At 28.6% G+C, this 25,386-nt stretch overlaps 1 protein-coding gene across 4 annotated transcripts; it reads left to right on the top strand.

The window, feature by feature from the left end:
- The first annotated feature begins 401 nt into the window (after positions 1-401).
- On the top strand, positions 402-19,481 carry LOC111636582 (ER lumen protein-retaining receptor-like). Of its 4 annotated transcripts, none has more exons than XM_023381858.1 (5): positions 402-480; positions 619-771; positions 10,144-10,403; positions 15,656-15,908; positions 19,108-19,481. In XM_023381858.1, exons 2-5 carry the CDS (start codon positions 681-683, stop codon positions 19,140-19,142), a joined length of 639 nt encoding a protein of 212 aa, XP_023237626.1. In that variant the 5' UTR covers positions 402-480; positions 619-680; the 3' UTR covers positions 19,143-19,481. The 4 variants fall into 4 exon arrangements, with proteins under 4 accessions (XP_023237626.1, XP_023237628.1, XP_023237627.1 ...); XM_023381860.1 differs by having other exon boundaries at positions 427-480; positions 623-771; XM_023381859.1 differs by having other exon boundaries at positions 442-507.
- Positions 19,482-25,386: the final 5,905 nt, after the last annotated feature.

The following is a 25,386-nucleotide window of genomic DNA, read 5'->3' as shown; positions in this document are numbered from 1 at the left end:
CTATTCGATCAGTATATAATAAGTTGAGCGTCGATGTCGACGTCTCCCGAGCTCCGAAAAGTTTCGAATTGTTGCTTAAAGACAAGGGAAGACCAATCGGTATTCATTATTTTACGTCGCTTCTTCTTGTGTTTGTTCTGTGAAGTGTTCGTTGTCAGAACATAAAAAACTTTCGCGAAAGTGTTCGTTAACCGAACTGTTCGTTAACCGATCACCTACTGTATCGATTATGCACGTCATCTTACTATTTTATAATTTAAAAAAAAATTTTAATATTTAAATAAATCAAATATATAATAACAAAATATTAACAAGTAAAATAAATAAATGATTATTAATAAATTGAAGTTTTCATTCTATAATTTTTATTTTGAGACTTTTTTTTTTTTTCTTTGGCGCCCCAATCACAGTATCAATTAACTGAGAGTCAGACTTGGGAAAGGGAGATACACGTGATGCATATTAGATGAAAGTTAAAATGTATTTTATGGCTTTTTCATACTAAAAGCATGTTTAAGTGTTTAATGATGCTATAATTCGTAATTTAAAGGATAATACTAAGTTTATAAGAAAACCTCACCCTAATTTTACTCTTAATATTTGAAAATTTTCTTTTAGTTAGGAAGCCGGAGTTGCCGCCATCTTGCCACACACTTGTCACTAGAAGTGTATAAGTCAACATGAATATATTTCGTTTAGCTGGTGATTTATCTCATCTTTTAGCTATTATTATCCTCCTTAATAAGATTTGGAAAACTAGATCATGTGCAGGTCAGTTTCAAAATACACGTGTAAATGCAGTAGTGTGAGAATAGTCGTTGAATGAGTATTCTCACACTTCCTTTCAATAATAATATAATTGGGTAGAAATTACCTTTAGGTAACTTGTATGTGTGTGTAGACATGTATAAATTACCTAAAAGAGCTTGTTTAGTGAGAAATTGGATTTTTTGAAAATATATGTAATTTCACTTATAATTTTGATCAAATTAAATGTACAAGTGTTTTAAATAGTTATAATTAGTGATGGAAATAATGTTATATTAATTTTAATATATGATATACATAGGCAGTTATTTATTTATTTATTTTTTCAATTAAAGATAAGTGAGTGTAAATAACATAATGAATTTATTACCAAAAGTTAGGTACAAACACGGTTACTTTTCGACATAATCATAGTGAAGATTGAGGCATTAGTCATGTCTGTGGATGATCCCCTCTTTGTAGAATGTTGTGGCAACATTATTACAAGGGGGATGGAAAAGCTCATCCACAGATAGGACAAATTCCTCAATCTTCACGGTGATTATGTCAAAAAGTAATCATGTTTGTACCTAACTTTTGGTAATAAATTCATTTTGTTATTTACACCTGTCTTTGTTTAATGGACCATTGGAGGTTGAAAAAAAAACTGCCCTCGTATATGCAATGTAGCAATTAAATTTTGAGAATTTTGTATTTAATAATTCTTCAAGACTTAATTTTTTTAAATGTTGATGAATTCTTTATTGATTTGACAAGTATAAACATATGATGTACTTTACTAGTACAATGTATGTTGTATAATATTATCTTGTTGATGAAAATGAAATGCAGGTAAGTTTGATTTGGCAATTATTAACAAGAAAAATGAAAATAATATAATTCTATTCTGATCTTTCTTTTACTCCATTTGTGAGTGACTATACCTCTTGCATAATTTTAAACAAAGCATTTCAATTAATAATTAAATAGTATTGAAGATTAATATTAAAATAGGGTATTTGTTTAATTTTATTCTTAATTAACCAATATATGGTCTCTCTGTTTTTTTACCTACCAGAAGTGTTGTGTCTCAGTATTTAATAATATAAAATATTTTAAAATTTCAATTTAATCAAGAGGTAAATACAANTTTTATTACTAAATTAATTTTTTAAATTCTAAATTGTATTTTATTTATTAAGTAATTTTATAACTTATATGTAATTAATTAGCTTTTGAATCATTGGACCGTGCAAGTATATTTGGGGGCAGGGTGGGTATGGCCGTCTCTGAATCCTTGACTGTCTGGCATTAGCAGAGAATTATTTGGCTCCACTAGATGCTGGATGGATCAAGATGAACTGGGCAACCAATCCTTGAGAAGCTACTTGACAACTGTTATAGCTTAGGAAAAACGAACAAACCCCTAAATGGCCAGGAATGAATTCTTGTCCCGTGTCTGGAGCACATTGCCGTACCGACTCGGCCACCTTAACAGCACTTTATGCATAGTTATTTAGATATGTGTTTTTATCTTTTAAAATTTCAATTTAATCAAGAGGTAAATACAAATACATATGTTATCAAAAGAAGGGATATATAAATTTCACCCAATTCAATACTTTTATTAAAGAAACAGTTGTGTCAGTTAACAATTAAGAAATAAATAATAATCATATAAGTAATTATTATCTATTTCTTATGATTTAAACATAATATATGATCATAAAATGTTTATAATAGTAAGAAAGATGAAAAAAAAGGATCAAAGTAAAAATCATCATCAATAGTGATCCATTCTGTATTTGAATCAATCATGCTTGACATATTATTACAAGCTAATTCAACTTCTGTATTATTTAAAGATATAGCAGCAAAAATGTTCTGAACTTTTTATTATTTTATTTTTATACATTCATACAATGAAATTTACCTGAAGCATGACTCGGGAGCAGTTCAAAGACGTTTTTGCAGTGTACATATTATTGACACCGGACAATAGGTTTATAGTGCAATTTATCTTTTACATTTTCTGATATTATGGATTTGAATTACAAGTTCACTTTTTTGATGTTTAAATACCAAGAATTTAATAGTTTTTAATTATAAATTACTCAGTAAAAATATTTTAGATTTTATGGAAGGAAAATAAAATTGTAGTTGATAAAATTGATTATTCAATAAATTTTGCTTAAGAGTATATAAAATTAATAAATTTTTAATTATTTTAATTACCTGATAGTGTATTGCATATAAGACCAAATTTAGGTTCAATACAATATTAAACATATCAATATATAGCGAGTGTGTTGATCTGAAAATACTTGAAAATTGATTCTTGTAAATACAATCTTTCAAGAATAGCAAACAAGGAAATTTGTTCTGGTATATTTTTACACCCTATATAAATACTGTTGGATTAAAGAAACTCGTATGGAATGTTATTTTTAATNTATTTTTAATATGTGGCTAATCAAAATGCAATGCAGTTCAGAACATTTTTTTTTTTTATTTAAATTATATAGTGAAGATTTTAAAAACTTTTCTAAAATAGATGTAAAGTTTTTGTTAGGAACAAGTTAAGAATAAATGTTAGCTGAACACTTTATAAAAATAGATGCATTAATATTTGATTTGAACTCAAACTTAATCTTGTTCAGATCTTTTTAAAACCAAACCCAATTTGATGGTAAAATTGTTAGTGTTCATATTTGTTTGTTTCCTAAAAATATTGATAAAACTTTAATTATTACAGTAGACCCCTCCCTATAACACAGGTTCATGTCTGTATTATACAAATCCGTTGATGAGAGAAAAATCTATGGCCATCAAGTGGTCAATGATCGAATGAATTTGCTTCAATATTGCCTAGTTTGCAGTGGCCTTATGCATGTAGTCATAATTTTTTTTTCATTATTATATAAATTGTTAAAATTTGTAAGTAAATTTTATAATTTTTAGAAATGTAGCACTTCAGTTATTCTAAATTTTTCATTTCTGACTACTTCTATAAAATTTATAATGACTCCAGAAATTTTACAAAAAAAAAATCTTATTTGATTTATAATTATCAAGAACAATAAACACCAAGGGATAGAATTATACACAGAAAGTAATCATCTTGTGTTATTTAACAACAAAGAAGAAAATATTTAAGACTCAAAAATTTCTATTTTTAAACATTTTCAATAAGTTCAATTTATTATTGAAATTAAAAATACTTTTTATTATTATTCAGCTTCTCCATATCCAGGTGGAACAACTCCATTACATCTAGCAGCTGCTCACAATCATGTAGAATGTGTCAAAGAATTAATTCAGTATGGTGCAGATTATAATGAGGTAGATGAGAGGGGAAGAACAAGCTTATATATAGCTGCTGAAGCTGGTTATGCTGATTGTGTTTTAACTCTTCTTAAAAATGCCATTTATAAAGATATTTTATCGTTGCCAGGATTAGAAACAGGTACTATTGAGAGAATGTTTAATATTAATTTTACTTTTTAAACATTTAAAAAAATTATTAACACTTTTTTGATAAATGAAATGTTTGTTTCTTTTATGATGTATTAAAGGGAAACTGCATTCCAGAATATATACACACACTTTTTTTTTTATAAGTACCATGATAATTTATCTATACTAATATTATAAAGAGGCAAAGTTTGGATGTAGGAGGTAATCTCTGAAACTACTCATCCGATTTCAAAAATTCTTTCACCAATATTTAGAATGGAACTTCAGGGTGGACATAGGCTGTATATTAGTCTGTTAAACATTCATATAAATTACAAGATATCATCTAGGATTAAGGCTTTTATGTCCAACAGATGGTTGCTTATTCCACGAGTATGACAACCTAAGTTTGCTTTTCTGTGAGGATGAGCTAAAGCAGATCTTCTTTTATCTATCTCTATCTATCTATATAAATAAAGATGTAATGTTTGTTTGTTCTGTGAGGGTTATAAATGTACGAGACAGGTATTCCAACAAATTCCAACTAAACGATAGTTTATTACAACCAGAAATAACAGGTAATACAGTGATGCCTGTCAGAGACAAATACACAGATATTATATATAACAGGTCTCTGTTCTCGTTCGGATTCTTACAATGAATTGTTATCGCGAGACGGATTCTAAACACTAACTTATAGATAACTTATAACTAACTTAATCTAACATTACACTAATAAGAGGAAAAGGAAGGAAGGAAAAAGTCTACCGGTATTTAGCACAGGAGGTCCTGATCGGGGTCTTCGATGACTTTGGGGATTTTATCGATCGACATTGGGATATGCAACATTCTTTGTATGGAAATTGTCACTTGGATTTTGTAGATCACTAGTTCTCATCGGACAAGTCCTTAGTTCTCGGTTTTCATTTTGGACTACTCTACACTCGGTACGTTCATCTTGTTCTTTGTCCTCGTGGTCCGACTTACTGTCCTGACGATACGTTCGCCACCTATTCTCTTCGTGGCCCAGGCAAAAAGTGTCTCTCTTCTCACCCCTTTGTTCTCCTATTATATCCCGTGGGCAAGACCCCTCCCTGTTCTTGTCGACAAGCCCCCAATCAGGACCCACGAAATTCCCGCTCCTGTCGGGTGACCGGAAATGGTCATTAGTGGAAGGAAGAAGAAGGAAAGGAAAGAACAAAGAAATTCTAAATCTAAATACTATAGCTACATATATACAAAAATGGCAGACAGCCACAGTTCCTACTGATTCCTTTGAAATTTTGACACAACCTTGCATTCGAATGTGCACGTGTTTTTATATAATATACATGTCAAAATTCCCCCCACTGGGGGAGATGGACAAGATTAAGTCTTACCATGAAGAACTCTGCTTCTATTTATACTATTTTAGATGCGGTTTTTTGCGTTTTTGACTGCGTTTTAATAGGGTACGTCAAAAAAATGTATACTAAGAAGGAATTTTTTGAAAAATTCCTTCCACGGGGAAGTGTTATACACTATAATAGATACATTTTCAGCCACAACAATGTGTAGCGGGGTCTGCTAGTATTCTATATATTGCTTTTATGACAGTGAAAATTTTTACTTTAATAACTTTTAAACTATTGTTTAATTAGAAATAGCATTTATAGTAATGCTCGCCTGATGAATCACAATATTATTATTTTAAAAAATATCAATTTTGTTATATTCTTATAAAAATTTGTTTATTACAAAATTTTTATGCCATTATAAATATAATAGTGTAAAATTATAAAATATCTGTAGCTGTACTGTTTTCTTTCTGGAATATTGTGAAATAAATAACGCATTATGCAATAATTGGATTTATCTTCTGCTTTTGGTAATGGATTTGTCCTTTTGACTGTATCTATACTTGAAATGTTTCAGTAAATTTTCTGCATTATTTAATTTAACCAAAGCTTTTTTATTTTATATTCACACATCAAGATGGAGATAATGCTAAATGATAGGGCAGATAATATGGGAAAATTACAGTTGACTCCCCATAACACTGTTGATAATTCCATGTTGTACGAGTCACTTAGATTTTACAAATAGATGTGCCGGGCTGTGAACGGCTCACGTATTTGTAAAATTTAAGTGACTCGTACAACATGGAATTCATATAANAAACAATTGTACTAGAAATTAACATTGATTGTGTTCATAATAAACACTTCAAATACATATTCACATTAATATGTTGTACTCTTTACAATTGTTCATAAAAACCTTTATAATTACAACTTTTAAAAAATGTTCTCCATTGAAATGTTGCAGCAATAATGAACGTTTTTTTCAGGTTAATAACACGTGGTATATTACTATTAACACACTTAAGAGAATACATCCACACTTTTACAATAAATTTCACTTTAATATTTTATGTCACAAGATACCAATTATACACCGGGGTTTTTAGAAAACAGAATCTGAGTTTGTACTGAAGAGGGACTTAAAATACAAATGAGTCCGAAATGCATTTGACAAACCAATAAAAGAAGTTCATAACCTGAAAGCTGTATATGATAGTCTACCGAACTGAAAATCGGATTAAAGAGACACATTCACAATGAAAATAGCAGCTGCCATAAGTGATTTTCTGAAATAAAGAATTAAGTTTGCTATATAGGTTTATTAAGTATCACTCTGCATTTTAATTCTATACAGTCTATTAATTTAAGCCAGTAAAATCTAGTTCTGTTACCCATTTTTCTAATTTTTAACTGCAGTAATTATGAAATCATCACCATCATTCACCAGAAGGTACAGAAATGTGTGATGAATCATATATATACATGATTGGAAACAAGGTTGACAATTCACCCCAAAGATGTCTATTATATGACAGATAATCTTTAAATAAAAACTAAAATTTCATTTAGGTGTACATTTTTACTTAAAATTTAAAAATGACAAACTGAAATGTTCCTGTTAGGCTTTTCAATCATTTCAATAAATGTGACTAGGACTTTCCAAACACTGACAACAAAACAACTGTGAAGCTTAAAAAAGATAGAGTAAAACCTTGTTATTTTGATATTGGATAATACAAAGTCATGTCTAGTTCCCTGCCAAAAGAACTGGATTTTGCATATATTTTAGTTCGGATAATTCGAAATATGCACATAATGAAATTCGAAATCATTATCTGGTCAAGTGATCCACAAAAATATTGTTTAATTTGAAATATTTCATCATATTATGTGTTTATAAAAAGTTTTCCATGCCTAAGTGGCAGTTTTGGTTTACCAATTATACATTGTTGATTTATTGGACATCCACTCAAGGTCATTTGGATATTGCATGCGTTGCCAACGAAGAGAGATTTTTTTTTTAATATATATACATAGAAGAAATCTGTTTGGCATTTAATTATTTCATTATTTCAGACACTTTTGCAAAAATCTGTTGTTTCAATAATTCTAAAATCCATTAAATATGTGTGTGTATTCATAATAGAATGTGTGCTTATAGCTTTAGCTGTTAATAGAGCTTTTTTTTTGTCATATCACATGATTTTTGCAAACTCAAGACAAAATTTGCAGTAATTATTGAAGCACTTAAGCTTTTTTCATATGTTATTTTCAGGTCTTGCTTTGAATGAAATTTGGTTATGTTTTCATTAAGTACAGTACATGTCAACTGACTGTTTTTTCAAAATAGCTTAAATTGACAAGCAATAACTCGTAATATTAACACATTTGTAAATGAACAGGTAAAATTATATAAGATAATGTTATAATTCTATTTGAGAATTACAAAAGACTTTGATTCTGAAAAAGTTCAGATAATTTGAAGTCTTACCTTTTTTGTCCCTTGAGTTTTAGTTAAGAGAGTTTACTGCATTGTGTTAGTGTTTAGCATGTTCTACTTTTCTTGACAATTTTTATGGCTTGTTTTTAAAATTAAGAAAATAATAAGATTTCAACTCTTGGAAATGTTAAGGCACAGTTTTCAGAGTGAATAAAAGCAAAAAATATAAGTTTGATTCGTGATGCATGGAATGTGTTCCAGTTTATGAAGGGAAGAAAGAGGATGTATTCAGTTGTGTTCAGGTCCTTCCTGAAATAGTTGGAAAGCCTAAAAAGATTGACACTATTAATATTTTTAGTCTATTGTTTTATAAACAGTTTTACAGATTACTTTTATTTAAATTTTAAATATAGACAATTATGTTGAGAATCATAATTTTTTTCAAATTAAATATATAACTGATATCAATTAAATACTTAGTTTGCAAAATTTTATTTATATTGTTATACTATGTATTTTTCAATTTGTTACTATTAAAAATTAAGAATTGTGTATAAAATGGATAGATAAATTTAATTTAGCAAGACAAGAATTCTTAAATATTGACTAAGTTATTTTGTTGTTGTTGAAAATAAATGTTTATTTTAACATGAATAAATAAAAGTTATTAAAATTTTTCTTTAAGTTTGTATTTTAGTTAAGAAATGTGACAACTATTAGAATGACTTGAAAGTAAAATAAACAGTTATTCTTAAATTTCATAACATATGTTCAGTTGTGAAAAATGTATATCAGATAAATCTCAGCATATTGTGACATAAAGATTTCAAGAAAATTTTACTATAAGAATGACATGGAAACTTTAAATTGCTGTCTGTTAAGTAACTCGTTTAATATACACATATATTTTTTATTCATGTAATGAATCATATACAATCGTTTCTCTAAATGTCTGTGATTAAATTAGGATTCAATTGGAATTATGCAGCAAACTATATTTTAAAGATAACACTTAAAAAAAGTATAAAAGCACAAATATTCACTTTAGAAATTAATTTATACAACAAAATCCTCATTCACATAGATAACAAAAAAGTTAAAAGGGGACATTTTTTATATATTGAGAGGACATACAAAACCTCCACAGTTTGCCAAACCATGGGTTTTTGAACTGTTGCTGTGTAATGGAAAAGGTAAGTAAAGTTTTATGTATGATATTGTAGTTTCTCATGTGCAAAATGCTGGAAATGTACCCCCAGAAGCCCCAAAATTTGGAGGGTAAGGTCCAGAGACCTAGCTGGACAGGTTCCACAGGAGATTATGCAGTCAGCAAAGAAGTCTTCCAAAACTGTAATCCAACAACCAGAATATTTGTGAACAAGCAGTAATGCCATCTGTTGCAAAGTGGAAATGTGAGACACAACTTATACGTCTTGTATGCAATGCCATACATATAACTTTAATGTCAGTACAAGTTTCTCACTGCACAGTGAGTTTTTGGACATACTATGTTATTCAAAAATAATTATTACTAACTGCACATATGTTAAGTGTATAAGAATGAATCTTATATAATAGATTAATGAAAGGTGCTTATAAATAAAAGAATAATGGTATAATAATGGATAAATAAAATAATGAATAAATAAAAGAATAATGGCATAAATATAGCACTCAGATCCATTAGAAAATTGTGACTGAGCAACATAAAATTGCTGCATGCATAGATTATAATAAGACTATCTTCACAAGATTATTTATGCAAATAATTCAAAACAGTATTTTTATGATAAATCCTTGTACTATGGTCTCTAAATGTTTAACAGTTTTGTAATTGATGGTTAAAAGATTAATAAAAGATCTAATAGTTAAGACTCTAATTGTTTTATTAAGATAAAAAATGAATATATGATGATTTTTAAAAATTCCTTTAATATAGTATTTGTTTTATTGCATTTTTTCTTTAAAATATGGTGGATAATATTTTATATTAGAATTTAATTAAAATGATGATTTACTAGCTCTCCCAGAATTCTGGTATATGTGAAAGTGAATAGAATAACTATCATATGTATTTTAATGGTTATTTATATTTTTTAACATTGTTAAAATTTATGAAATTAAAATCTAAACTCTAATATATTGTAATTATTTCAGGTATTTCAGGAAAGAGTCAATTGCTGTTTGCTATGGTTTACACATCAAGATATTTAGATTTATTTACCAACTTCGTTTCTCTATATAATTCAACAATGAAAATTGTTTTCCTAGTTACTTCATATGCTACTCTCTATTTGATGTATGGAAAATTTAAAGCCACATATGATCACAATCATGATACGTTCCGTATAGAATTCTTGGTCATTCCAGTAATTGTTTTGTCTTTACTTGTAAATCATGAATTTGCTATTTTGGAGGTAAGTGTTGATAGTATTTTATTAATGTATGTACAGCAAAATAGTAATAATATATAAACAGTTATTTTGTAAGTTTTAGAAGTTCAAGCATTAAATATGTGAAATTTTCTTAGGACTATCATATTTACTTGTAGAAAATTTATAGAGAAAACACTATTAATAATCAGAGTTAAAGAAAAGAGGCAAATAACAGAAAAAATAAGTTTGAAGATCTAAAAAATGATGTAGCAATATTGTATTGAATATACTTTAAGAGTAATTTAAATTTTATAACGTTCTCTAATAAGTAGGGTATAATCTATTTATTTCAATCACTTTGGGACTTGCCAGTACCAATAACAATAACTAATTTATTATCATGCATAATATCACACAAATATTGCTAGAAGTTCTGATGCTATTGACTGTTACGTTAAAAGAATATGCTAAAACAATTTTTAAAAAAATGAAATTTTTAAAATTGATATTTATTATTAATTACCAGTTTTCTGTGAGTAACTGCAAGTTATGTGTTTAAATCAATTTGAAAGTGCATATGAATTATCTATCAATTTTAAATTACAATTACAAACTCATCTAATAGTTTTCCTTTGTCTAAACTTACCAAGAGAGTTTTAAAAATCGTGTTCTGCATGTATTCATTTGCCATTGCAATTTGTTTGGAAACTAGAAATTTTTTGAAAGAAATGGTAAGAGAAACAGAACATTGGATGATACCTTCTAAACTGAGTATTGGCTAAGGCTGTGTACACACTAGGCGTTTTTAAACGTGTGTTTTATTAATAAACGCACGTTAGCTCAGCGTTTGACGAGCGTTTAGCGGAGTGTGCTCACTGGCTTGGTTTGGAAATGGACGTGGAAGTGATTGCTTGTGTGTGGCTCCTCTATCGTCGNAGTACTTTTAGTGATAATGAAGAAAACATTATTTAATTTATATTAATATGTATCACTTAAATATCTTTATTAAAATTTTCTTATCTTAATTATGAAAATATAATAGCATGTTTTTTAATTTTTGGAACCTAACCCTCCTTTTTGTACTGGTTCTTTGTTTCGCATAACACGACAATTTTTTGGAACGTAACTACCGTGTTATACGGGGGTTACCTGTATATTAAAGAATTGTAAGAGTTGATGCTGAACCTTAATAATTAATTGAAATAAATTGATTATATGTTAGTTATTTCAATACCAGTTTATATATATATATATATAATCAATAAAAAATATTAAATAACAGAAAAAATTTCATTTTTATTTAAATAATGTTATTGCTTTATTTTGTTGTTAGAAATATTGTCAGTTTGAAAAATGATAATGAATACCTCTCCATTTCAATGTAAAATTAATGGATGTAAATTAATTTATCAAATATACAAGAAGTATGAAATAAGCTTTAAAATTTTGCAATTTATTTTATGTCTTTATCAGGATTCATAGTTTCAGGATTGTCCCAGGCCACAATATTATAGTTAAAACGTATTTGTAGACTAATGTTCCTATGAATGTATTTTAACTGTAATTTATAAATGCATGCAAATCCAACAATGTAAAACTAGGTTGAGCTCAAATATATATATGGATTTAAAATTTTAAAAATAATGCTACTACGTTTATAAATATTTGAGTAGACCTATTAACATAAAGATTGTTTTCCAAAAGTAGGTGGCAGATGTGGTGTGTTAAATGTTTCAATGAGAAAAATAAATTTGTGTAGTTGACTACTATAATTAAATAATTTTATATACATTATTAATTTTTTCTTATTTATATATTGGAATTATATCTATTATAGTATTTGTTTTATTGCATTTTTTCTTTAAAATATGGTGGATAATATTTTATATTAGAATTTAATTAAAATGATGATTTACTAGCTCTCCCAGAATTCTGGTATATGTGAAAGTGAATAGAATAACTATCATATGTATTTTAATGGTTATTTATATTTTTTAACATTGTTAAAATTTATGAAATTAAAATCTAAACTCTAATATATTGTAATTATTTCAGGTATTTCAGGAAAGAGTCAATTGCTGTTTGCTATGGTTTACACATCAAGATATTTAGATTTATTTACCAACTTCGTTTCTCTATATAATTCAACAATGAAAATTGTTTTCCTAGTTACTTCATATGCTACTCTCTATTTGATGTATGGAAAATTTAAAGCCACATATGATCACAATCATGATACGTTCCGTATAGAATTCTTGGTCATTCCAGTAATTGTTTTGTCTTTACTTGTAAATCATGAATTTGCTATTTTGGAGGTAAGTGTTGATAGTATTTTATTAATGTATGTACAGCAAAATAGTAATAATATATAAACAGTTATTTTGTAAGTTTTAGAAGTTCAAGCATTAAATATGTGAAATTTTCTTAGGACTATCATATTTACTTGTAGAAAATTTATAGAGAAAACACTATTAATAATCAGAGTTAAAGAAAAGAGGCAAATAACAGAAAAAATAAGTTTGAAGATCTAAAAAATGATGTAGCAATATTGTATTGAATATACTTTAAGAGTAATTTAAATTTTATAACGTTCTCTAATAAGTAGGGTATAATCTATTTATTTCAATCACTTTGGGACTTGCCAGTACCAATAACAATAACTAATTTATTATCATGCATAATATCACACAAATATTGCTAGAAGTTCTGATGCTATTGACTGTTACGTTAAAAGAATATGCTAAAACAATTTTTAAAAAAATGAAATTTTTAAAATTGATATTTATTATTAATTACCAGTTTTCTGTGAGTAACTGCAAGTTATGTGTTTAAATCAATTTGAAAGTGCATATGAATTATCTATCAATTTTAAATTACAATTACAAACTCATCTAATAGTTTTCCTTTGTCTAAACTTACCAAGAGAGTTTTAAAAATCGTGTTCTGCATGTATTCATTTGCCATTGCAATTTGTTTGGAAACTAGAAATTTTTTGAAAGAAATGGTAAGAGAAACAGAACATTGGATGATACCTTCTAAACTGAGTATTGGCTAAGGCTGTGTACACACTAGGCGTTTTTAAACGTGTGTTTTATTAATAAACGCACGTTAGCTCAGCGTTTGACGAGCGTTTAGCGGAGTGTGCTCACTGGCTTGGTTTGGAAATGGACGTGGAAGTGATTGCTTGTGTGTGGCTCCTCTATCGTCGCTATAAAAGATGACGGCAGAGGCAAAGAGAATTTTGGGTGCACCCAATATTACAAGATAGACTGACCCATGGAATGTTTGTGATGTTGTATCCAAAACTACGACAATATGAACCCAAGTTTTTTAATTATTTTAGAATGTCTATAAAATCATTTGACGACTTACTCCATATTATAAAAGTAGATATTACTGGTGAATCAACAATTTTAAGAAACTCAATTTCTCCAGAAGAAAAACTTGTTATAATGTTAAGGCAAGTACATTTATTTATTCGAATAAATCTAGGTTTTCTGAATGTTGGCTGGAAGGTGATGGTGACCATGATGACGGGGGTGGCGGAGGCATTGTAGACCACTGCTGTGAAGACGCTGATGGTGTTGGGGGTCTAGCTGTGGTATATCCAGAATAAGTTGGTGTAGAATATGCGTATTGGTATTGATTTGTTTGTAGTGACAATGACTGATGATAGTTCTGTGCTCTTTGAATGACATTGAGCAATTCAATTTTAGTCGCAATTCTCAATCCTTCAAAACACAACGAAACAGTTCTATCTTTTGAAGGATTGAGAATCCTTCAAAAGATAGAACTGTTTCATTGTGTTTCATCCTGAGGAGAGCCTCAAAAAGACGGCCGAAAACATTAGCTCAGTAAAAATTTTTGAGTGCTGGAATTAGTATTGAGGTGTTAATTGTTGTGTGTAACACATGGTCCTTCTCGAAACTTGTTTCAGTGTTGCCAGATCTCGACGCTTCTGCTTCTGATATTGCCAGATGTTTTTTCCTTATTTCATACTTGCTTTATTCTTCATAAGTGCTTAGCACCATATGAAGAAATTTATAAAGATCTTTTAACTAGAAGCAAGCAATCTAAAATTACATACTTTTTGCAAAAGGTAAAGCATGGATCTGAAGATAATGCAGAAAAATGCTCAGAGGATAAGGATAACTTGCCATTTTCTTTTTGGCAAGTTATCCTTGGTTAATAGTGCTTTTAGTGATAATGAAGAAAACATTATTTAATTTATATTAATATGTATCACTTAAATATCTTTATTAAAATTTTCTTATCTTAATTATGAAAATATAATAGCATGTTTTTTAATTTTTGGAACCTAACCCTCCTTTTTGTACTGGTTCTTTGTTTCGCATAACACGACAATTTTTTGGAACGTAACTACCGTGTTATACGGGGGTTACCTGTATATTAAAGAATTGTAAGAGTTGATGCTGAACCTTAATAATTAATTGAAATAAATTGATTATATGTTAGTTATTTCAATACCAGTTTATATATATATATAATCAATAAAAAATATTAAATAACAGAAAAAATTTCATTTTTATTTAAATAATGTTATTGCTTTATTTTGTTGTTAGAAATATTGTCAGTTTGAAAAATGATAATGAATACCTCTCCATTTCAATGTAAAATTAATGGATGTAAATTAATTTATCAAATATACAAGAAGTATGAAATAAGCTTTAAAATTTTGCAATTTATTTTATGTCTTTATCAGGATTCATAGTTTCAGGATTGTCCCAGGCCACAATATTATAGTTAAAACGTATTTGTAGACTAATGTTCCTATGAATGTATTTTAACTGTAATTTATAAATGCATGCAAATCCAACAATGTAAAACTAGGTTGAGCTCAAATATATATATGGATTTAAAATTTTAAAAATAATGCTACTACGTTTATAAATATTTGAGTAGACCTATTAACATAAAGATTGTTTTCCAAAAGTAGGTGGCAGATGTGGTGTGTTAAATGTTTCAATGAGAAAAATAAATTTGTGTAGTTGACTACTATAATTAAATAATTTTATATACATTATTAATTTTTTCTTATTTATATATTGGAATTATATCTATTAAATAAATATAGTAATTATTCTTGTTAAACTTTTAATAAATTATTATTATTTGTTATTCCTTAGAATTTGTCAAATGTTATGTATTATTTACATGCCGTTTTACATTTTTATAATTGATAATTTCTTCATAAATAAAAAAATTTAATGTGTTTTGTGATCATAAAAATTATTACTTATGATCAACTTATTATTTTTTTTTTTTTTTTTTAGGTCTTATGGACCTTTTCTATTTATTTGGAATCAGTAGCCATTCTCCCTCAACTTTTCCTTGTTTCGAAAACTGGAGAAGCGGAAACCATAACTTCTCATTACTTGTTCTCTCTTGGTTGTTATCGAGCTTTATATATCTTCAACTGGATTTACCGATACTATGCTGAAGGATTTTATGATCTCATTGCTATTATAGCTGGAATTGTGCAAACAATACTTTATTGTGATTTCTTTTATTTATATATAACTAAAGGTAAAATTTAAAATTTACTTCAAATTATTATTATTATTATTATTATTATTATTATTATTATTATATATGTGACTATAAAACATTTAAAATTTATAAAAATAGATTATGTATGCAGTTAATCCATATTTAATCTTTATTTAAATATAAAATAATTGTATACAGCAGTTATGCTATACTGGATAAGTTATATAATGAAATGATTCATCTTCTGTCATAATGTTCAATTTCACTTCAGCAAAACATTTTGTCAGTTGGAATTTTATGTTTCTGAAGTTGAACAGAATTCATTTAATAGCAATTATGGAAAACATGAAATTTTCATGGATTTGTAAAATAATAATTATTTTTCAAATGCAGTTAAATTTGAGTAAATTTTGAGAATAATGTTCAAATAGCAAAATTTTAATTATTTTTTGAAGTTATAAGTTAACAGTATATGGAGCATTTTGAACACAGTAGAATGTCAATTATTTTAAATAATCAGGGTTGGACACTTTCAAATAACTGATCAACTTGGTAGAGAAAGAATAAAACAATTTTTACTTTAAGATATTTATTTTTATTCTAGTACAAGGGTAAAATAATTAAGGCATAAAAATTTATGAATGATTTGAAATAATGAAAAAATTATCTAATTTATTAAAAACAACCACTTTCATTACAATCTACAATGCACTGATAAAACTTTGAATTCAAAATAAAAAATACATAATAATAAAATTAATAATGAGATAGCTCAATAATGGGCTTGTAGAAAATTGTTTACAATTCATATGTAAAAACTTCATAATTTCTGAAATTGTTACTTTCTGAAGTCAATTTCACTTAATTGATTTTTCAGATAATAAATGCTCTGCTGTATTTGCTAAAGCAGAAAACATAAGATCAGAAATTTTCTGCTATACTCTGATTTATACTCTGAAGGCCTTCTCAGATGTGTTAAACCAGATTTAAGTTCTTGCATATAGTATCTATCACTTATTTCAGGCAGCAAAATGATGTTATTTTGGGGCATCTCCACTTCTTGAATAGAAGCTACTAATATATTAGACTTTATGATATAATACTAAGTTTATTGTTTATTGTTAAATTATTTTTAGTTACATTGGTAGATGCAGCTAGCACTAAACCTTTTTTTTTTTTTACTCAAACAGTTACCACTTATCTGGTACTATTTGGTCTATCTAGGCCATCGTGCCACAAAATCTCAAATCCAATCAATAACCAACAGTTACCACTTAACTGTCTCAGTGTTGTAAAATAACATAATTTACACTTAGTGATGAGAGGTCAATGTTCAGTTTATGGAAAAATGGGAGGAACTGGTCATTGACACACTGCCTACCTGTCAGTAAGTAGGCATTTGAATTGTTGCCAGAAAAGTCACTTCAATCCTGATGAAGAACCATAAGAGGTCTTTTTATGATTTGATGAATGCAGTCAATTTTGTTACTGAAATGAACAGCTTTATTCTCAAAAATGATTGACTAGCAGTGAATGGGAGCCCTGTATTAGTTATTTTAGAGTGTAGCACTTATTGAGCACTCATGTACACTTATTAAAAATAATTCTTGACTTATGGAGGCTACATACCAAATATTTTTTGTATGTACTATTGTAAATGACTAAATAGTAAAAACCTAAAGTATTACAAAACTTATTTTAAATGTAACATTTCAATGCTGAAGTTTTTTGATGTCCAGATTGTTTTTATGTTAATTCAAAGGTCACTTTTAGAGGCCACTTTTGTATGTCAAAGATGATCTTTTAGAGCAGTTCCCATTGTACAGGTAGCCCTCGGTTTACGCCGCAGTTTCGTTCCCACAAAAGCCGACGCAAATTGAATCGGTGTAAAACAAATCCATATTTACACTGAGGTATAGGGTTAGGTTCCACATAAGTGAAAAATACGCAAATAATTTTGTTTATTAATACAATATAATACAAAGTACAAATAAATTTAATTTTTAAAATGTATTTTATCATAAAATAAAGTTAAATGTTTTTATTAAAAATTTTAGTTTCGGATCTCTTACATTTTTCGGAAAAAGTATCCATCTTTAATTGTTTACATTTTTGTTTTCTTTCATTGAGAATTTCGGAATATGGTCGAATGGATGCGATGATGCTCCTTTTTACATTTGCACTTCGCTCCCAATCATTGTCTAACTCACAAAGTTCATCCGTCAAACTTTCCATAGTTGAAAGGATACGTTAACCCGACGTAGAGCTACGGACGAGCGGAGACACTGATTGGTCGACCACCGGTCGCCGTAGCGCATATGTAAGGTCAGTTTGAGCGGGAAAATTAAGGAGAGATAGATATCGTCTGGCCAACGAGAAGTAGATTTGTCTCACTAACGATAGTTTGTGATCGCCGGAAGTGCTACTGCGTCGTAAGGTGTTTTCCTGAACGAACTGATACGGGATAAATTCAATGGCGCTATGGATTCGGACGCCATTTATTGGACTATTAAGTTTGATAACTTGACTCGTGGGTACCTAAACGTTTAGTATTTTAATATTAATTTAATGCAAATGTATACATACCCAATAATATTAAACAGAAAAAATAAATATATTCAATAAAAATCTTTGTTTTAACGAATGTACAATGTCGTGGCTCGGTAAATACGTCAACACTGAAAAGAAAATCAGTCTGGCATAGGGAAAATCGGGGAATTACACAGCAAAATCGCGAATTGTGCAGCGGCGTTATTGTGAATCGGCGTAAATTGGACCAGCGTAAACCGAGGGCTACCTGTACTTGTAGAACCCACATTGAGATCTTTTCCAAAGAAACCTGTAAGTGAATGCACTATTAGTTTTTTTTATAATTTATAAAAGCTTTCCTATGAATACACCAAGTAGACCACACAAATAAGGACAGTTAAGTGGTGAAGGCAGAGTCTAACATATCTGAGACTGACCAACCATGAAAAATGATGCTGATGTGAACTGGAAAATATTACTGCAATGAAGGGAGGAACTACTATAAAACAAAACACACTTACTAGAACATATAACAGAAAAGTTAACAAAATTGGTTTGGATTAGTAAGAGTGCACTATATTATATTATTGAGTAATACAATTATTATAATTCATATATAAAAGTTATTTTTTGTAATAAATGTTTGTAATTTTTTTAGATTTTAATTGTCGGGAAAATTAAACAAATTTTTTAATTCTCTTTTCAGTTATTAAAGGAAAAACATTAAAATTGCCAGCTTAAAATGATATTTAGAAGGGGATAAAAGGATCAATTGTTTGTAAGATTTTACCATCAACTAGAAAAAAATGGTATTTAGGACAAATTTCATCTTGAATCAAAAATAAACTTTTTTATTTGTTCAAATACATACATTTCAGCTCTAAAAAATATGTAGTTCTGTTTAACTAATTGAAAATGCACAGTGATAACAGTTAACTATGCATGTGCATTTAAATACCAAGAAATATACTTGCATTTATTATTGTTATTTTTTTTATTTTTTTGAACTTTATTTTGTGAATATGTTTGCTTTCATTCTAATCTTAATTTAATAAAGATTTTACATTTTTTCATCATAAAGTGCTGAAAACATTTTTGGTAATATTTAAAAAATTTAACCAATATTTGTAGCCAATACTATACAAAGTTTATAAGCTTTGATTTAAAACACTTATAATTTCATGGACTGTAAAATATGCAAATTAATCATTATATAATTTGCAAATTTTATTTAATTTTATTACTAACTTCTGATATACATCTTTTGCACAAATTATTGTATATAAGTTGCAATTTTCATTCATAATAATCACATTTTTCTCCTAGTCATTTATATAGTTTGTCTACTTGATAAAAAAATTTAGTATTTCTGTACTAAATCAAGGTATTTTTTTGTGTTGTACTCTGTTTTAATACCTCTTACAATAAAATGATCAATAAACAGAATATATACATAATATTGTCATTAGAATTATTTTTACTTTAGTTTATGATAAATTTTTTAATGATAAAATAAAATTTTCACAAATTTTCAACTCTGTTATTGTCATTTCATACAAATAATAATTTAAAAATTTCTAGAATATCATTACATTAACTAATTATATATCATTTTCTTTTAAATGTATAAATTTTAGTTTTAAAATTTTCTTATTAAAAAAATTAATATTTTAATCATTAAAATTAAAAATTTTTTTTTTATTTTTCTGAGTTGAAATAATGTCTCATTTAATATTTGTGTATTAGCCAAAACTCAGAAAATGTCTAGTTCAATAATTTACAAATAATATTTAGGATTGTAAATACAATAAATTTAGATATCATTATTGAATTTTTATTGAGTATAATGATTGTAATCAGTTAAATAATAATAATTAAATAATTTTAAGAAAACTAATTACTTTTATATCCTTATTAAGAACAGAACTAAATTAAAAAACACTATTAACAGATAATTTGAATTTTAGTTTTCAGGTAAATGTCAAATAATTAAAATTTGCAATTCTATAAAAATATGAAGTTATTTTTCAATTCTATTGCAGTAATAGAGAGAGAAATTCAGCAATAAATTGCTTAACTATCCCAGCAACATTAAAAATGTATATGATGCCATTTGTTATGATATTTTATTTAAAATACATTTTATATAATTATTATAAAATGGCAAAAAGCTTAATTTTGAGGGTAGAGATGAGTTTTATAAAAAAAAAAAAAAGAGAAGTTGTAAATGATAATAACTAGTAAAATCTTCATTAAATCCAATCCTACTCAAAATATGACACACGACTCTCCTTTATCTTCCCATTCCCTTGGCCTTTAATTACAAAAATCTAATAGCATCAATACCTCTAATACACAAACCTTGCAAAATTTCAGAAATTTTCAAAAGGCATGGGTGTTATTAAGTTTCAAGATGTGTGAACAAAATCATGCCACATGTGTACACTAACATCCATACATACATACATACAGAAAAAACCCTGGAATTCTCTTGCATTTCTCAATGTTTCAGGGTCCCAAGTCCAAAAATTAAAAATCTTGGGGATCATTTGCCATACTATCCTTCTGTTTTGATTATATAATAGAGATGGAAAAGTAAAAATAAATTGGTAATCCTCACACATCTCAGTATTAAAGGACAAATCACAGTTTTATGATTAAATTTGTTTAGCCTTATCAATTTTTAAACTTAAACTTTCTGAAATAATTTTTTAAAACTAAATCCACTTAAAGGAGTTTTCATTGTTTTTATGAATTAACTAAGGTTTATAATAAATTGATTAATTTAAAACTTATCAGTAAAGCCATTTTATTTTTATTTTAGATGATGACTGCTGATTATTCAAAATCAATTTTTCATAAAAACATTAACTATCAAAATTAGGTTATTGATATAAGCATTATTGCTAATACTTTTAACTAGTGATGAATTCATTGAATGATTTTCATAATAATAATCAAATGAATCATGTAAATTTGTAAGGTTTCTTATTTCAGTTAATTTTTTAGTTTCTGAAATTTTTAATATTAAAATGATGTAATCACTTTAAGCATAAAAAAATAGAAATGTAATTTGAAAAAGTCATCGGTTTTTAAAATTCTATTATTGATATTGTGTCGAGTAATAAGTTTTTGCGTTTATGTTCATCTTAAACATTTTATTTAACTTACAAATCCAAACAATGAATCAGTTATATGTGGTCTATTTTGTTGTATCACTAGTTGCCCTCTTTCTACCAATTTCTCAATTTCTCTTCTGAAAAAGTTAGATTTTGAGGCAATATATTCCACAATAGCATTTTTGACTTTATCAATTCCACCAAACGTTTTTCTATCTAAATAATTCTGTAAAGATGTAAAATAATAATCTGAGAATGCTAAATCAGGAGAATATGGAGGATGAGACAAAACTTACCATGCCATTCTCGTATTTTTTCTAGGGTTACTCTAGCAACATGTGGTCTTGCATTGTCATGATGCAGTATAATGCCCTTGCAGTGTACTAGTACTTGTCCTTTAATGCTTTGCTTAAACGGTCTAGTAGTTCATAATACACTATTCCATTCATCTCTCACCATATGCAAATTACTTTTCTGGGTGCAGTCCATTTTTTGTGAGATGTTGAGAGCTCTTGGATTTAGCCACGAACGTTATAATAATCATTGTTCATCTTCAGTAATTACTCGATCTAAGAATAGATCTTTCTTTTGACGATAAATTAAAGCGATATATCAAATTAAAATTATTAAATTGTTAGTGTGTGTTTGGTTTAAAAGCGTTTCAGGCCAATTTCGATTTGTAACAAATAACTTCAATAATAATAACTGAAATTGAACTATTAAAAACTCAGGACTTATACTTTGAAAAATATTACAAGTTTTTTATAAACTCTAATAAACCCTTTTTTAAAATGCACTTTTCAGATTGAAGGATTTTGTATATAAGTAAAAAAAAAATTATTGACCTACTTATGCCAAAATTCATTCGTTATTTTATAATTATTATGATGTATGACAATTAAAAATTTGAATAAACAAGGTAATGTTTCAAAACCATTACAACTTGAATGGCTTTTTTGACTACAATCTTACAAAAAAAATAGATATTTTGATAAAATTAATAAACAAGACTATACAATAACGAGTCTTTCTATGTCCTTTCTCACATCTCAGGAAAATAAGAGCCTTACTGCCGAGTCGACTTTGTTAGAAGCTGCTCATCCGCTTCACTATGCAAAACGTTACAGGACTTCTTTCCGGTGATGGCACGAATAAAATTAAGCATTTGATAAAATTACCAGGCAGATTCAATAGCATTTTTCATTATAAATTTTGCTGTGTTAATGTTACGTATTCTAAAATAAAATAATTGTTTTTTAAATAAATATCTTCTTTAGAGTATTCCCCGTGCAGGAACAAAACAAAAAGAAACTTCAAAGAAATAAATCGCACACTCTATGACTTCGATGCAAGGAACTTAAAGTTTATTCTAGTCCTTCCTATCACTACTCTGTCTCTTCGCTATAACACACACTAAAACAAAGGAAACAACACACACAAGAAAACAATCTCGTGACTCTATCGTCTACACGTCTTCTCTCTCCTTTCTTCCGAAAAGTCCCGTTTCTTCCGTTGAGCATGCGCGATCTCCCACTCTTCCTCTTTGATCCGGGTTTTTTTTCGGTTGTCATCGAGAATGCCCATCCCTTCTTTACCCTGTTGCCCACCCAAGGAGCTGGTTACGCAAGAGAACGCGTGATCTACAGATCATATATCTCCTCTCCTCCCATTAACTTTTACAACAACAAACAGAAAACTTACGCTAAGAGGGCCCATCCCTCCTTTACTCCGTGAACCACCCAAGGGGCTGGTTACGAGCCGGTTAAGCAACAGAACAAGTGGTCTTCAGATCACAATGGTATGTTATGAGAAAAAAATTTATAATCTTATTAACTTAGCCCACCAATATCCAATGAACAAAACCACTGGAACAATGGTGGTTGGCTACAATTCTTATTAATTCCTCAATTTTAAATTTTAGTTCCGTATTCTGGAACGTTCTTTCGAACACTAAGTTATTGATTATAACTCGTTTTCGAATGCTTTTGTTGTATAACTGAAGTATGTCAATGTATCGTACTTTAATAATTAATTTGCACAATGCAAGAAATTCACCGTCTAGGACTATTCAATTTCTATTTCACGAGCAACCGTTTACGGGACCATCGCTTAGTATAAGAAGTAGGCACAATCGAAAACTATTCTAGGAATGAAATACCAAGAACTGTCAACACGCCTAGAATGCGCAATATCATCAGAAATCGCGTGAAGCAAAATCCAACAGTGACGATACGAAAATTTGCATGAAACATTGTGAATCATAGCTAGATAAGAGCTTGTTCCTTGATCATACAGAGTCGAAACTTCTTCCCGAAAAGAACAAGTCTATGAGATCCCAAACATTTGTACAGTACCTCGAAGAAGAGACTAGCAGTATGATTCGTTTTTAACAACGAAGAATTAGTTCACAATTGAACAATCGCACAATCATCAAAATGACAGAATTTAGAGTATTTCTTCCAGATGCCTTCAAAGTAGCCACAAAAAACACCCTCAACAAATCATGGTGTGGAATGGAATCTGCGACAGGCAAACTCTTCTAGTTTTCGTTGACAGTGGTGTGAAACTCAATCATGAAATTTATATATAGAAAACTTAATAATTGAATAGCTTCACAGTCCAAGTTCCATTTTGGCAGCAACCTGAAATTAATCTTACAGCAAGACTGCACAGGTCCATAGGAAGGTAGAAGCAGGATCGGTGTTGGACTGTTAGCCGCCTGCGTGCCAGATATTTATTTGGCCGCCCCTACCAATGCTGATCGCGAGTAATTTCAAAATCTAAGTATGTTAAGAGGGGTAAAATATCCACAAAATATTTGATATATATTTATTTTAATTTTATTCAATTCAAGCCGATAATACCAGCCTTTATTCAAGGTTATATTTCCATAAAATACAAGTTGCAAATTAAAATTTAATGAAATTTTTATTTAGTACATACGTATGTGTGTATAAATATTTAAGTTAATAACGTTGGTGTGCATCTCTTTATTTCAGTTGGGATGTAATTTGAAAAATTATAGACCTATAAATTCATACTATCTTCCGCCCGTTAATCTCGAGAACGGAATTCGATACATGAAAATCGAGACCAGATACAGAAAGCTTGGAGACGGGATGTCCCAATTAACTATATATAATTCAAAAAGTTCTTTCCCGAAAGGAGTTAGATAATGATCGGCAGGAGTCTGTTAATTATTATATTTTACAGCGTGAAAAATTATATTTTTTAGTGCACTATCGGCTGCCCTAAAAATTTGTAATTTATTATAATATAAAGTTTGTTTGAAATGAATAAATATTAACCGCTCGGAGTACCCACCAGTGGCCAAGAGGTCTTCGTACCCTGAATACTGGGAGTTCGGTTGTAGTTTCGCGCCTCGCTCGGGCGGGCTGGCCACGTGGAATTTCCCGGGTTTTCTGCTCGTCTGTAACGCCTAAATAAGGGCCAATTTCCCTTAAAAAGACCCCCCCGGAAGGCATCACTCCCTAGGCAGATCGCCCAAGTGTTGCGTTGCCATAATTTAACATTAACCGCTCGGCCATTCCTGCCGTCAATGAGATCGGATAATAGAGACGAGGAATGGAGAAGAATTTCCAATCTTATCATAATTATTTCTGTTACTTTTTAGTTCATTTACGATAAAAATTCATCATCATAACTTTTATCTAAATTTGAAACAGATTTATAAAAATAAGCCAGTGGCGTGCCGTCATTAGAAGCGTTGGAAGCGCCGCTTCCCTCGTATTCTCTAAAAAATAAATAAATATTAATTTTAATTATATGAAAATAATCGCACAATATTTTATTATAACCGCATTATGTATCTTATTACAAATTTCTATACTACACGTGGAAAAAAA

This window comes from Centruroides sculpturatus, unplaced genomic scaffold (genome assembly GCF_000671375.1).
Source record: "Centruroides sculpturatus isolate CEXI.00-Female unplaced genomic scaffold, Cexi_2.0 scaffold987, whole genome shotgun sequence".
In the NCBI taxonomy this organism is placed as follows: Eukaryota; Metazoa; Arthropoda; class Arachnida; order Scorpiones; family Buthidae; genus Centruroides; species Centruroides sculpturatus.
The sequence above is the reverse complement of the archived record's forward strand: the minus strand, read 5'-3'. Positions and strand labels throughout refer to the sequence as shown.

Coding starts and splice junctions, on each gene's coding strand:
- LOC111636582 (XM_023381858.1), top strand. CDS start 681: ATGAATATATTTCGTTTAGCTGGTGATTTATCTCATCTTTTAGCTATT. Junction 772..10,143: donor GAAAACTAGATCATGTGCAG/GTCAGTTTCAAA, acceptor TAATTATTTCAG/GTATTTCAGGAAAGAGTCAA. Junction 10,404..15,655: donor ATGAATTTGCTATTTTGGAG/GTAAGTGTTGAT, acceptor TTTTTTTTTTAG/GTCTTATGGACCTTTTCTAT.